Genomic DNA, 12,618 nt, shown 5'->3' with positions numbered 1-12,618 from the left:
ATTTAACTATAGTTAAGTTATATATAGATTTGCGAATAAATAATATTATATTTGTTTTAATTATAAACTTAATAATCTATCATATCATATAAGTAGAAAAGTATTTTAGAACATCATAAAATCTATACTATTTATTTAAAATAGGTAAATTTATTTATTGTTCATAAATTTGATTCCAGTTTCATTTTAATTTTAGTATTATTACATAAAAATTATACCAACAGTGATTCTATTACATAAATAGTTTATACTATATATTTATTATAATTTTAAATGTTCAATAATTAAGTTGATTGTGATATAAAAAATAATTAATTACAATAAAAAATATAGTGCAAATTATATTTATAATTAAAGTAAAATTATGATTTTTTTTAAAATTACTAATAAAAAATACATGAAATATATAAGATAATATTGATCATCATACTCGTGATCATCAATGAAATTAATTAATTAAAGTTAGCTTCAATTATTTCGTATTAATAATAAATAATTCAAAATTCATCAATATTATAATCAAATTTACGTATTAAAATTAAGTATATATTTTTATTTTCATTAGGTTTTAATAAAAAATACGATTTAATGCAATAAAGCTGATTCTGAAATTATAATTGTCTTTATATTACAAATTTAATAACATAATTATGTAATAAAAATAATTAATTTTGATTATAATATATTTTACGTTACATATATTGCCATAAAAAAACCAAATATTTTTTTTAAAAAAAGCAGGAATCAAAATAAAAAAGTATAAAATTCAGGAATGGAAAGTATAATTTGCATATATTAATTAATATATAAAAAGTAAAACCGTTTTGCACTCTTAAAGCATACTTTTCTGCCAGATTTCTCATTCAAAGATATCCGTAATGGCATAATTGCCTTGCCCGTTATAATTACCAAATTACCCTCTTCGTTTACCGAAAACCCGAAACCCATATAAACTCCAAAGGCGCAGAATAATTCTCCCTAATTTGAAGGGTAGGATTGTCATTTAACCCAACTAACGATTTCCTCATGTCCCCGTGTCATATATATTAATCTCTCTCTCTGCCTGCAACGGTTCATCTTTGACTCTCTCTCTCTCTCTCTCCCCGTCTTTCTCCATTTCTCTCTGTAACAATGTCGGGTCACTCATCAGTTACTTTGCAGAATTCTTAATTCAAAGCCCCAGAACAAGCGAACTACTAGTTGATATTGGAATCTGTTGTGCATTGAAACCAGAAATCGCGAGGGAAAATAAATAGGAGAAATAGATGATCGGTACGCGAGGTAATTATATTAATCTGACCGAAACGGTCCTGGAGTTTATGGTGCCGTCATGGTGGGAGGTCCAGGTAACGATGGCTGCGTCTGTATTCGTGATCGTTGCCTATTGGTTCTTTACGTATCGTGGCGGAGGTGTTGATGGCGGTTTTGACCGATCGCAGCTCGTGGAAAATTCCAACTCCGGAGATATTTATGATAGAGACAAGGTTGATTCCTCTCTCTCTCTCTCTCTCGGTCGTTTTTTTCTTTCGAGTGTTTGGTATTTTATTGGCGTCCATGTTCTAGTGTTTTGTTTTTCGTTGGTGAAATTGCATGTTTAATTAAGTTGGTTCAGGTTTATTCATGCCTTTGTCGGAATTTTTTATTGCGTCATCTTGATGTGAACTTACGTTGGCTTTCAAATAATTAAGATACCTATGTGCTCCTATTTACTTTGTATCTACGTTTTTTTTTAAGATTTAATGTGAATTTTAGTGGACTCCAAAAAACAAATGGTTGCTGCTTCAAATTCAGTTCTTGCTGTTTCTAGTTTACTTGTCCCATTTTGACGCGATTCTACGAGTGTTGGATGATTGCGATATTTCATTATGAATACAAGGTCGATGTCTGTATTTCTTCTTGTATTTCTGTGGGTTTTGTTGATCAATCACTTCTTCCTGTTCAATTCGTCGAAATTTCACTTAGCTTGGTTGGTGCAATCTAATATTCGAGGAAAACAAGGTTGAAGGTAATTAAATTTTAGAACTTCAGTTTGGTTGGATGTTAGAGTAAGGATGCTAGTTTTATTCTTGTTTAGACTGAAGCTGCTGATAAAGCGTCTGTTAATATAAAATGTATGAATCTTGAATTTTAGTAGTTTTGTTTTCACTTCAGCCGGGGGAAAACCACTTATTTTTTGCCTGCTCATTCAGTTTCTAACCAGACCAGAAACAAGATCCTTCTTCTCTCCCTTTCCCAATATAAAGCTAGATGAAATGCAGTTAATAGAATTTTTAGCATTGTAGGATTCATGTCAAAATTTGGACTGCAAATTAATCAAACATATGCTTCATACATGTATTGAAGCATGAAGAAAGGAACTCATGACGGCACTGCCAAACCTTTTAAGGTTATCTGTTGTCTTTATGCATGGGGGTTTAGAAAATATAATCACATTGCAGTTAGGGTTGTGCATACTTGTTTCATGGAGTAATTTTCCACTTCTTTGACGTGCAGTTCTGCACTTATTTTGTAGATGAGCCTGTTGAAAGGATATCCTCCATTGAACTCTGCATATATAATCAAGGTAAGCTTGGATTTCTGACATGTGTTTATACCATACATGAACATGAAACATGAGGAGTTTGGGTTGCCTTAAACACCATATCTTTAATCACGTTATAATGTGCTGTTTTTTTTTAAATCAACATTTCTTGCAATGAGGTGGTATCTGCTGTGTTTTTCAGGTTGAATTGTTGGCTGCTAAGAATCTTATCGGTGCAAATCTAAATGGGACATCGGATCCTTATGCTATTATTACTTGTGCTTCAGAGAAGAGATTCAGGTTATTTAATCCAATGGCCCACATTTTAATTTCTTAAATAGTTAATAAACTAATAATGTTGTCAACTTCTCAATGATCCTACATTGATCTTAATAGGCATCATTTTAACATATATGTCAAATTCTATATTATCCTAAAGTGGATATAAGGCAGTGATTTTTAGATTTTTTAAAATAGCAATATGGCAATTATTTAAAATAACCACCTAAATAGCATAAGTTCCTTAAAGGGTTGCCAAATCTTACATTGATAGGACTTGAAAAATTATGGATTTGATGTGGTAGCAGTATGGAATTGAGGTTTGAATGCGGAAGTAATTTTCAAATGAAAGGTTAAGGTCCTATGTGTGGTTCAGAAAACGATTCAGGTTATGTGATCAATTCACACTTTTGTTCTTAATGATTAATAAACTGTAATTTGTAACAAATATGTTAAACTATAAATTACCTCATATGAAATTAGATTTTTTTTCCCGCTCTTTCTTTTCAATAGAACACTAGTATTTAATTGTGATCTTGTTGGTTGTCACTATTAGCTTTTCATAAAAGCAATAGCCTGATTTTTTACGGCTTTTTTATCAAGTAATATGGGCTATAGGGGATTTAACGGGAAAGCATTTAGGCAATAAGAAAATTGGTTCCAAGTTTATGTCTTGCCTACTTCCTGTTTTTCCTTCTTTCCATAATCATGAGGTGCATCTACAAGCAAGTTATAGCTAGTTCCAAATGCTGATGTTTGTGATGCCAACAGATGATGCAACCTGCTATAGGACTGGGTTTAGGCAGCCAAGCCCAGGAAATAGGAAAAGCATGCATGAGAAAATTCTTATAATCTAAGGTTAACCTTTTTCTTGTTTTTAATTTTTTATCTGTTTCACTCTCTCTTCCATCTCTATTGTTTTTCCCCCTCCCTTGTTCTCTACTTTCCATCTCTATTATATGTTCCTCCATGTCTTATCTTGCTCCTTGCTCTTGGGCATCTCAATTTTGGTTTTCATTGAGGATATTTTAAGGTGTTTGGTTGGCTTATTTGTTTTATTATCATTTTACAGAAAAAGAAAATCTATGAATGAGGCACCGGAGGAGGGGGGGTTGAGGGGTGGCAGAGTCTTTTGTAATACGAAACTAGATACGATAAACAAAATCTATAATGTCCACAAGTTCTCCAATACTTTGTGAGCATGGCGTAATAACCTTGAGGATTATATAATCATAAATGATAAATGCCTAGCTCTATTAAATTGGTTTACCAGCCATCAAAACTCTATTGTTCTCTCTCTCAAGAATAAAAACCCCTCTATTTTTCCTTTCTCTCCATATGGACCAAAAGATGGATAGTGTAATGAGCTCTAGACCCTCCCTTACTTTTATATAACATCCCTAACCAAGCTTTAATTTCATTCAGCAATGACCCGTCAACCATGTACTTCATGTGTATAAAACTTAAGGTTGTTTCCTAAAGTTGTCTCAACTAAGGACAACATAGAAGAGTTTATTTTTTTTGAAACAAAAGTATGAATATGTACTGATGCAAGGGTGCCAAGGGGCCACCACTTATGTACAAAAAATTTACATATCGATTAACATATCAACAATGAAATCTAGGTCCTCTAAACATTTAGTGTTGTGACCCAAAACAGTGGAGCCAAAATAGTGAGATCAATTGTCAATGATGGTACTAAAACCTACTTATTTCTCTTCAAAAGCACAGACAACATAGAAGAGTATGGATGGGGATATTTCAATCATTGGCACGAGAAACATCTGTTCAGGGGAAAATATATAAGTTATCCAAGTATTCATTTCCTACCAATATCCCATGCACAAAAAGCCACCTCAGAAGGTGCTCTACCCTTCCCAAGTTTAAACTCCAAATTTGCCTAGAACCCTGCTAGCCACCTTTAATACCCTTCCAATCGGTTGTATCATGAGACCTGCTACAAATCTTGGAATAACATCCACTCACCCAAATATTTTCTGGCTATAGCCACCTCTTCCATAAACCATTAGGGCTGGAGGAAAATTTCCATAACCATTTAGCGAGCAAGATTTTATTAAGGTCGGTGGTGGGCTTAACTGAATATCACCGTGGTTGAGGTGCAAACTAAGATTGTTCTAACCAACCAAGTGAAATTTTCTCGATTCTAAATCTATTACTTTTTGGAAGCTGAAAGTTCCCTCAAAGGTCAGTGTCTTTATTTGGACTGTTAGGATTAACGCTAATGATGTCCTCGACATTCCAAGAGAGCACTCTTTTTTTTTTTTTGAGGAATGAGATGATGTGCTATAAGATGAATCTCAAATAGCTGAAGTGCCTCCCCTGTTGCTACTGTTCTCCTACATCCTTTTCCTCTCTTTTCACTTGCCATGGTTAATAAACCACTTCCCCCCTAGAGAATTTGAATAATGATTTACCCCATCAGTCTTCTCTGTATAAGTGTGCCCTTACACCTTACCATATAGGATATAACTTTGGTATGCTTATTTTTGGTATGAGAAAGAGTTAGGCTTATGGGAGTTTGCTTTTCTAGGTATAGGTGAAAAAGAATTTGTGTAAAATCTTTTCCCATTGCTAGGTCATGTCAGAAAGAATTTCACATGATTTCGTACATCAAAGAAAATGGAAAAAAGCTATCTGTAAATTGTAATATGAGATGCACTAACTTGTTTGAAATTCAGATCATAGGCAAATGCTATAAATTATATTCTTCTTGTCTTTTTTCAACAGTAATTTTTTCCTTAAATTTTAAGTTTTTAAGTATGATTTTATCCTCTTTGTGATTTTTTTAAACTTGTATTTCTGTTGCTGTTGCAGTTCGATGGTTCCTGGTTCAAGAAATCCTATGTGGGGAGAGGAGTTCAATTTTTCTGTAGATGAGCTTCCTGTTCAGGTTCTCATCATGGTTTATTTTTGTTATGGATTGGAATTTATTTCAGTTGAAAGGAAAACAATTATGGATATGATTTTATTGACTATTAACGTGTTGGAAGATATTGAGAAACAGATTTTTACTATATTTCCTTATTTAAAAACATCCCAACTTTTTGAATTATATTACTAAGTTAATTACTAATATCCTTATGTTGAATCATGGTTGCTTCATTACTATCATCTTCTTTGAATGGAAAAAGAAATGTCATTAAGGAGGAATGAAAAAAGTAAAAGGGGAAAAAATTACTTGGTTATCCATAATATAGGGTTTATGCTTGAGAAAATCTTGTTCTTTTACCTGGTCATCTATAAAATAATTGCTCTGTCTCTTCCCATCTCTCACGAAAGAAATAGGACTAACATTGTTGTTAAGACTGGAATGTTGGCAATATTTCATCAGATCTCACCAAACCTGCGGTAAGAGTTTGAACAGGCTGAATCTTTGACCTTTCTTAGCATGGCCAAACAAGATATGGTCTAGTGTAAGGAAGAATGTTGTGTTCTCTTGCATTGATGACTTCCTATGTTTTCTCTGCCTTGGGATTATGGTGCCAAACCTAATCCAAAAGATTCTCCCTTACATCACTTTTGAGGTTAAACCTGTTTAGCTCTTTTATTTTGAAATAAAAAAAGTGTAGTATGATTCATTCACAGGCACCAAAGGATGCAAACTCATGTACAAAATATTTACATGTCAATAATAATATCAATTAGGTACATCTAACTAGCTCTTTCACAAAAACTTTAAAACCTCCTAATTCTTTTAGCTACACCTATAGGCATCCTAAACAAATTTCAAGAGAATGGTAGAAAGACAAGGCCGGATAAGAGTACCCTTACCCCTAAGGAAACAAACTACATACCTAGCAATTGAGGAGTTTGCAACTTTACGCAATTGAAAAAGGCTTACCCCCAAGAAGAGTACCCAAACAGTTATGGATCAAAATAGAATGATACACCCAATTGACCAATCTGACTTCTCCTAATATCTCAATCCTCCAAGTTATCACCAACTACGCCACTCTTGCAAAAATTAGTGCATAACCTCGACAATACCTGCACTTGCAAGGTGATAACAAACATATTACTATATTGAGGCAAAAAAGAGGATAGTCTTATCAGCAAACTGTAGGTGGGGAACCTCCAACTTGTCATCGCCCCTGCCACCCCGTGCAACATAAATCCTCTCATAAAGCTTCTCTCCAAAGCCTGAGAGTATGAGATTACAAACATCCATCACATATGTGAAAATAGAGGAAAGGGTTTTCTCCCTCACCCTCCTTTACTCACAAAACCAAGTCGTAGGTTTTCTGTTAACAATAAAAATAAAGTAACTGAGGATAAGCAGCCTCTAATCCACCTCCTTCACCTAGCGCCCAAAATTGTTCCTAAACAAGATCTTGTCCAAAAACCTCTTCTCCTTTCTCAAAATTCAATTTAAAAACTGTACCTTTTCCTTTAGATCTTCTAACAAATTCCGAAAAAAGAAAGCTTGTACGAACACAATTTTCTTTGATTGGGAAGCTGCGTTTGGCAATGTCTTAACCATGGCAACTTGAGGAGAAGTGGAGGAATCCTAACATGTCCTTTGTGTCTTTATAAAAGTAAATCTCCCAACAATCTCCTCTGTCAATGTTCCATGGCTAGAAGGATGTGGGTTTTAATTCTCAATCTTCTTAATTTTTCTTGAATGGTTTTTGGATTGGTGGTCGTTGAGGTTTGTGCTTGGGATGGTACCAGAGTTAGAAAGGGAAAAGTAGCTCCACTCTTTAGTTATTCCTTTGGCTTGCCTTCGGGTGATTTTGAAGAAAAGAGTAGTAGAATCTTTGATAGAGTTGATAGGATTTTTGGTATACAAGATTTTAGCCTGGTATTATATCAAAGTTACAAAGGTTGGGAAGTGTTTTTTTTTTTTTCCTCGTTACTTTGGCTAGCCTGTGGGTGATTTGGAGGCAGTGAGTGGTGGAATATTTGAGAAATTTGATAGGATCTTTGCCATATGAGATTTTCGCTTGGGTTGATATTAGAGTTAGGAAAGCTGTGGAAGAAGCTTATTTCCCTCCTTCCTTTGGCAAGCCTTTGGGTGATCTGGAAAGGAAGGGATAGTAGAATCTATAGGGTTAGTTGATATAATTAGAGGTCATTGGTTCCTGACTTGTCTATTTTGTTTAAATGTTCAGTTTGTCCTATGTGAAGAAGATTTATGGAGCTTCAACCTTAAAGCTATTGTCTTCTTTTGAAAAGATATAAATTTCTTACATATATATTATTACTCTTATTTTTCTCTCAAAAAAAATCTTTGGACCACATATGTTTCTTTTCTATTTCCTGTTGCCTAGTGAAATTTGTGAAGGGCCTTCATACTGTCCAAATCTTTGTTAAAGATCAACAAATTCAAATTCTATTAGATGCCTGCGTAATTGAAAATTCTACATTATGGTCAAGCTGACTTCATAATGTGTTTGAGGTGAATTTTTATCATTGTGATGACATAAGGTGAAGTGAAGATTTCACAGGAGGTTTCTCTCGGTGTTGTGGTATCCTGTCAATTGTCTTATTTTGTTATTAAGTAATCACAAGCCTGCATAGTTGAAAATTCTACATTTGATCACCCTGATTTGGTCATTGTGTTTAGTGGTGAATGTTTGTCATTGTGATGACACGAGATGAATTTAAGATTTAATTGGAGGTGCCTCTAGTGTTGTGGTATTTTTGTTTGATTATTTCATTTTGATATTAAATTTGTTATATTTACGGGTATCTTTTCTCTTATTGCTTTAACAGATTAATGTGACAATTTATGATTGGGATATAATTTGGAAAAGTGCTGTTCTTGGTTCTGTAACTGTTCCTATTGAAAATGAAGGTCAAACTGGTGCAGTATGGTATACTTTGGATAGCACATCAGGGCAGGTAATTTTTCCTGTCTAACCCCATTTCCTATTTTTAATTTAATTTTACAGTCTCTTTTTACTATTTGCTTTAGGCCAATAAAGATCTGATACTCTTTCTCAGGTTTGTCTCCACATTAAAACGATAAAGCTTCCTGAGAATTCTTCTAGGTATAAAGATTTTGGGGATGTCTTTGATATCCTTACACATCTGTAAATTCCTTTGTATTCAGGCGGTACCCCTTTTAGTGCCATTCTAATTTTATTCTAACTTTTTCTTTAAAAAAAAAAAATTCTTCTGGGTAGTGGCTCAATTTGATAAGTTTTATTTAATTTTTATTTATTTTATTTATCCTTTATGTTAAACTGTCTTATGGACCACTTTATCTGTGTGCATTTGTGTGTGTGTGTGTGTATGTGTATATGGGTGTGTTTTTTTTTTCTTCTACTGAATAGGCAAAATCCGTATGTTAATCAAAATTATATTTCGCTATCAGGAAGAAAAGCAGTAGAAGTACCTTTTTTATGATTTTTATATTGCCATAGAATTTGGATGAAAGGTTTCTCTTGGTAGGGTTATGAATGGCTATGCTGGAGCTAATGCTAGAAGAAGGGTTTCTTTGGATAAGCAGGGGCCAACTGTGGTTCATCAAAAGCCAGGGCCTTTGCAAACAATATTTAATCTCCTTCCAGATGAGGCAAGTTGCAGATTCATTTCTTGTTAATATTGCTTTCTCTAGTCAAATTACTATGCATATCCTGAGTGATGTCTCTCGAAAAGGATGCTATAGTGATCAAGTAGAATGTCCTTTTAATTTCTTGAATACTTTCTGGTCGCAAGACTAACATATGAAGTCTCTGTTTTAGGTTGTTGAACATAGCTATTCATGTGCGCTTGAAAGATCATTCTTATATCATGGCCGTATGTATGTCTCAACATGGCACATATGCTTCCACTCGAATGTTTTCTCTAAGCAAATGAAGGTTAATGTTACATTTTCCTATGAAATTTACACTAGCTTCTGCCATTGTTATTTTTAAAACCCTATCTTTTTTGCCCCTGCATTGTATTTTTCTATATATTTAAACGAATGCTTCGGTTCAATTAATTAATGATGAATAAAAGTAAAACAGCAAGAGGATAGTGCTGTAAGAAATCACCTACAGTGTGGAGTTTTTTCCTGGTTGACAAACATGGGTAGGGGTTGAGGTGAAAAGTCAGTTGCTTTTAGGAGCATTCATCTTTCAAACCAAAAAACTAAACCGGATTTTGAAAAGTGTGAACGATGTAAAATAGATGTTTTGAAGCTATAATTTCTGTTTAACGAGGTGGATAATGTATTTTATTGATATTTTCCCTAATTTTGCATAATTAATTTGTCTATTTCATAACTTTTAGAATATTACTAAAGTATATTATTCAAAAACTTGAATTCTTTTTTTTTTTTTTGAAAAGAAAGAATAAAGAATTAAGATTAATGTGAAATAAATTAAAATGTATGTAAAAAAGATAGTACCTATGTGTCCAGTGGCACAAATGCCAAGAGAGGCTCTATGACTTGGGTTTGACTTTTGATTCCAACCATTACAAATGTCAATTAGTGCTTGTCCTTATTAAGGAGTATATTACTAGAAATGAGGCATGCTTATCCTGATTAGGAATAGTCTTTATGGAACCTGCCATTCTGTTATTTCTCTTTTCCTATTCTAGTTAGGTTTCCAAAAGAATGCACGCCATAGTGAAAAATTCTATGGGGGATTTTGACAAGCACAAAAAATTATCACCTGTTTTGCTTTAAATTCTATGAAGTAACCTCTGGCCCGTGGAGGGTTGGGTAGTAGATCAATATGTTATCTCAACAAAAACTTGCTTGCCAAATGGATTTGCAGATTTGTTCTATAGGGGTAGTCTATGGTGGAAGCTCATATGGGCCAAATATGATATTCATGAAGATGATTGGATGTTTGGGCTTAGTAGAGAAGCCTATGATTCTAGTCCATGGTGGGTTTAGTGTGATCGTATTTAGTTTAAAGTGGTGGACAAGTACTTGGTTAGCTTTTGATAGGATGTTTGCTTTACAGATTGTCCTTTGAACTTCTAGGTTACTAGTATTTTTGGCGTTGCTAGATTTAAAGATGATAGGATGAGGGACTGGGTGTGGAGCACAATGGTGCAACGGATTAGAACATCATCTTATTATGCACCTCAATGAGTGGGAGGTGGGGGAATCCAGTTTGGAAGCTTTCTGAAACTGGATTATTTACTGAAAGCTTATTACCTCTAGTCCTTGAGCTAGAGTATGGCAGCTTCGCTTGGAAACCTATTTTGGAAAAAGAAAGATATCACCGGGTTTGTTTGTTTGTTTGTTTTTTTTTTTGTTTTTGCTTGGAGACTTTGTGAGAAAGAATCCCCTTATCTTTAACAACTTGATGAAAAGAGGAAGTATTCTTGTCAACAGTTGTTTACTTTGTCTGAGGAAGGCAAATGCCCTGACTATCTATTTCTTTGATGTCCTAAGACCAAATTTCCTTTGGTGGCTGGCTGGCCAGTGGATGCTGGTGTGATGGCAGGCTATGAAGGTTGGCCTCCTTTATGGTACTTTTATTTCAGCAATGAAGGCCGAATAAAGTTTGTAAAAGAGTTTGGAATTTCTTAACCTAAAATTCTGATATTATGTTGAGAATAATTATGTTGTATTTTCATTGAATATTATATTCCTATATATATAAGTTTTAGGGGAAAAGAAAAGTTACAATTAATTACAACGGATTTATTTTATTCTAATACATTTTAGCCTAGTTTAATCCTATTTATATATAAAGTACATTTTTTAACAGGCGCATCTCAATGATTGTGACATAATGGATGACAAATATGCAATCATATTTATAATACTTAGTCATAGGCATGAGAAACTGATGGTATCTTTGTCTCTTCCTAATAATAATCTATCTTAATGTATATATATGTATGCATAGAAAATAAATTTCAAATGATTTGAGCTTGGAAACAGCCTGCTATTTATCAATAGGCGAGGGCAGACTGCTTTTGGCTCTTTTGCCTGTCTATTCTATTTTGGCTGGCTTGGAGACATTAGAGGAAGGTCATTATCTCTGTCCGGGTACAATCATAGCTTCATTCATTTGTTGAACCTTGGGGATAACCTTTAGCATTAAGGTCAATCACCACACCACCTCTATGATAACTTCTCTTTGTCCAGTTTCGTGTGTATTTTCTTTAAGGCCTATCCAGGCACAGCTGCTCTGGGGCATTCAATTCTTCTTTCTTTTGCTGCTGATCTCACATCAAGAGCAGCTCCTTCTCTCATGGTCATCGGATGAGAGATCTTCCTCCGACTCTGAGAAATCAGTCAAACACCTTAGCATTGACTCAATTGATATAACAGAATGCTACATTTACTATAGGAATCGATCAATCCCTGTTCTATGACATTCTTTGGATTATTTTTCAAGGTTATCCATAAAACATATACTTGACACATTAAATGTTGGAACATAGTTGGAAGGTGTATTGCAGGCCAGAGCCTTTGAAGTAGCAGTCATGCTACCCATCAGGTGAGGTGCATGCCTTGAGTTGATCCCTTTCTTCTGCAAACCAATAAAAAGAAATGCTGTTGACTAAGCTTAATGGTTTGCTTCTGGAAAAAGAAGGTTAACTATTATTAAGAAGAGAGGAGAAAAATTACAAAGATAGAAGAGATAAGTCATCCTTCTACAGGAAGAATAAACAGGAAAACCAAGAAACAAAAACAGAAAACAGAGAAGATTTAGCAAAGAATAGCCTCCCGGATCCTTTGCAAGCTAGATAATGGCATATTTCTAAAAAACCATGTGCCTTGCTGACAAAGAAGCCAAAAACACTATCCTATCCCAAATTAGATTAAAGAAATGGGCACGTTAATTGAAAATTCTGGTGTTGGAGTTTATGAGAAAAAACCTATGTTTGAGCTTAAT

General features: G+C 34.1%; 1 protein-coding gene across 4 annotated transcripts in view; it reads left to right on the top strand.

The window, feature by feature from the left end:
• Positions 1-1,069: 1,069 nt before the first annotated feature.
• Positions 1,070-12,618, top strand: part of LOC110821269 (C2 domain-containing protein / GRAM domain-containing protein) — a 32,796-nt gene continuing 21,247 nt past the window's right edge. Inside the window, exons 1-8 of one of the 4 annotated variants that reach the window (XR_015819045.1) lie at positions 1,070-1,484; positions 2,513-2,563; positions 2,724-2,821; positions 5,636-5,711; positions 8,537-8,665; positions 8,768-8,814; positions 9,218-9,341; positions 9,511-9,627. Coding sequence is in view for 3 of the 4 variants with exons in the window: in XM_088219774.1 (XP_088075900.1) it covers positions 1,266-1,484; positions 2,513-2,563; positions 2,724-2,821; positions 5,636-5,711; positions 8,537-8,665; positions 8,768-8,814; positions 9,218-9,341; positions 9,511-9,627 (861 nt within the window). In the remaining variant the exon portion in view is untranslated. Of the gene's footprint in view, positions 1,485-2,493; positions 2,564-2,723; positions 2,822-3,571; positions 3,659-5,635; positions 5,712-8,536; positions 8,666-8,767; positions 8,815-9,217; positions 9,342-9,510; positions 9,628-12,618 lie in introns of those variants that run through there. The other 3 variants (XM_088219774.1, XM_088219775.1, XM_088219776.1) reach the window with 3 other exon arrangements.

This window comes from Carica papaya, chromosome 5, assembly GCF_054855325.1.
Source record: "Carica papaya isolate Zhongbai chromosome 5, ASM5485532v1, whole genome shotgun sequence".
Lineage (NCBI taxonomy): Eukaryota > Viridiplantae > Streptophyta > Magnoliopsida > Brassicales > Caricaceae > Carica > Carica papaya.
This window is presented reverse-complemented; position numbering and strand designations above follow the sequence as displayed.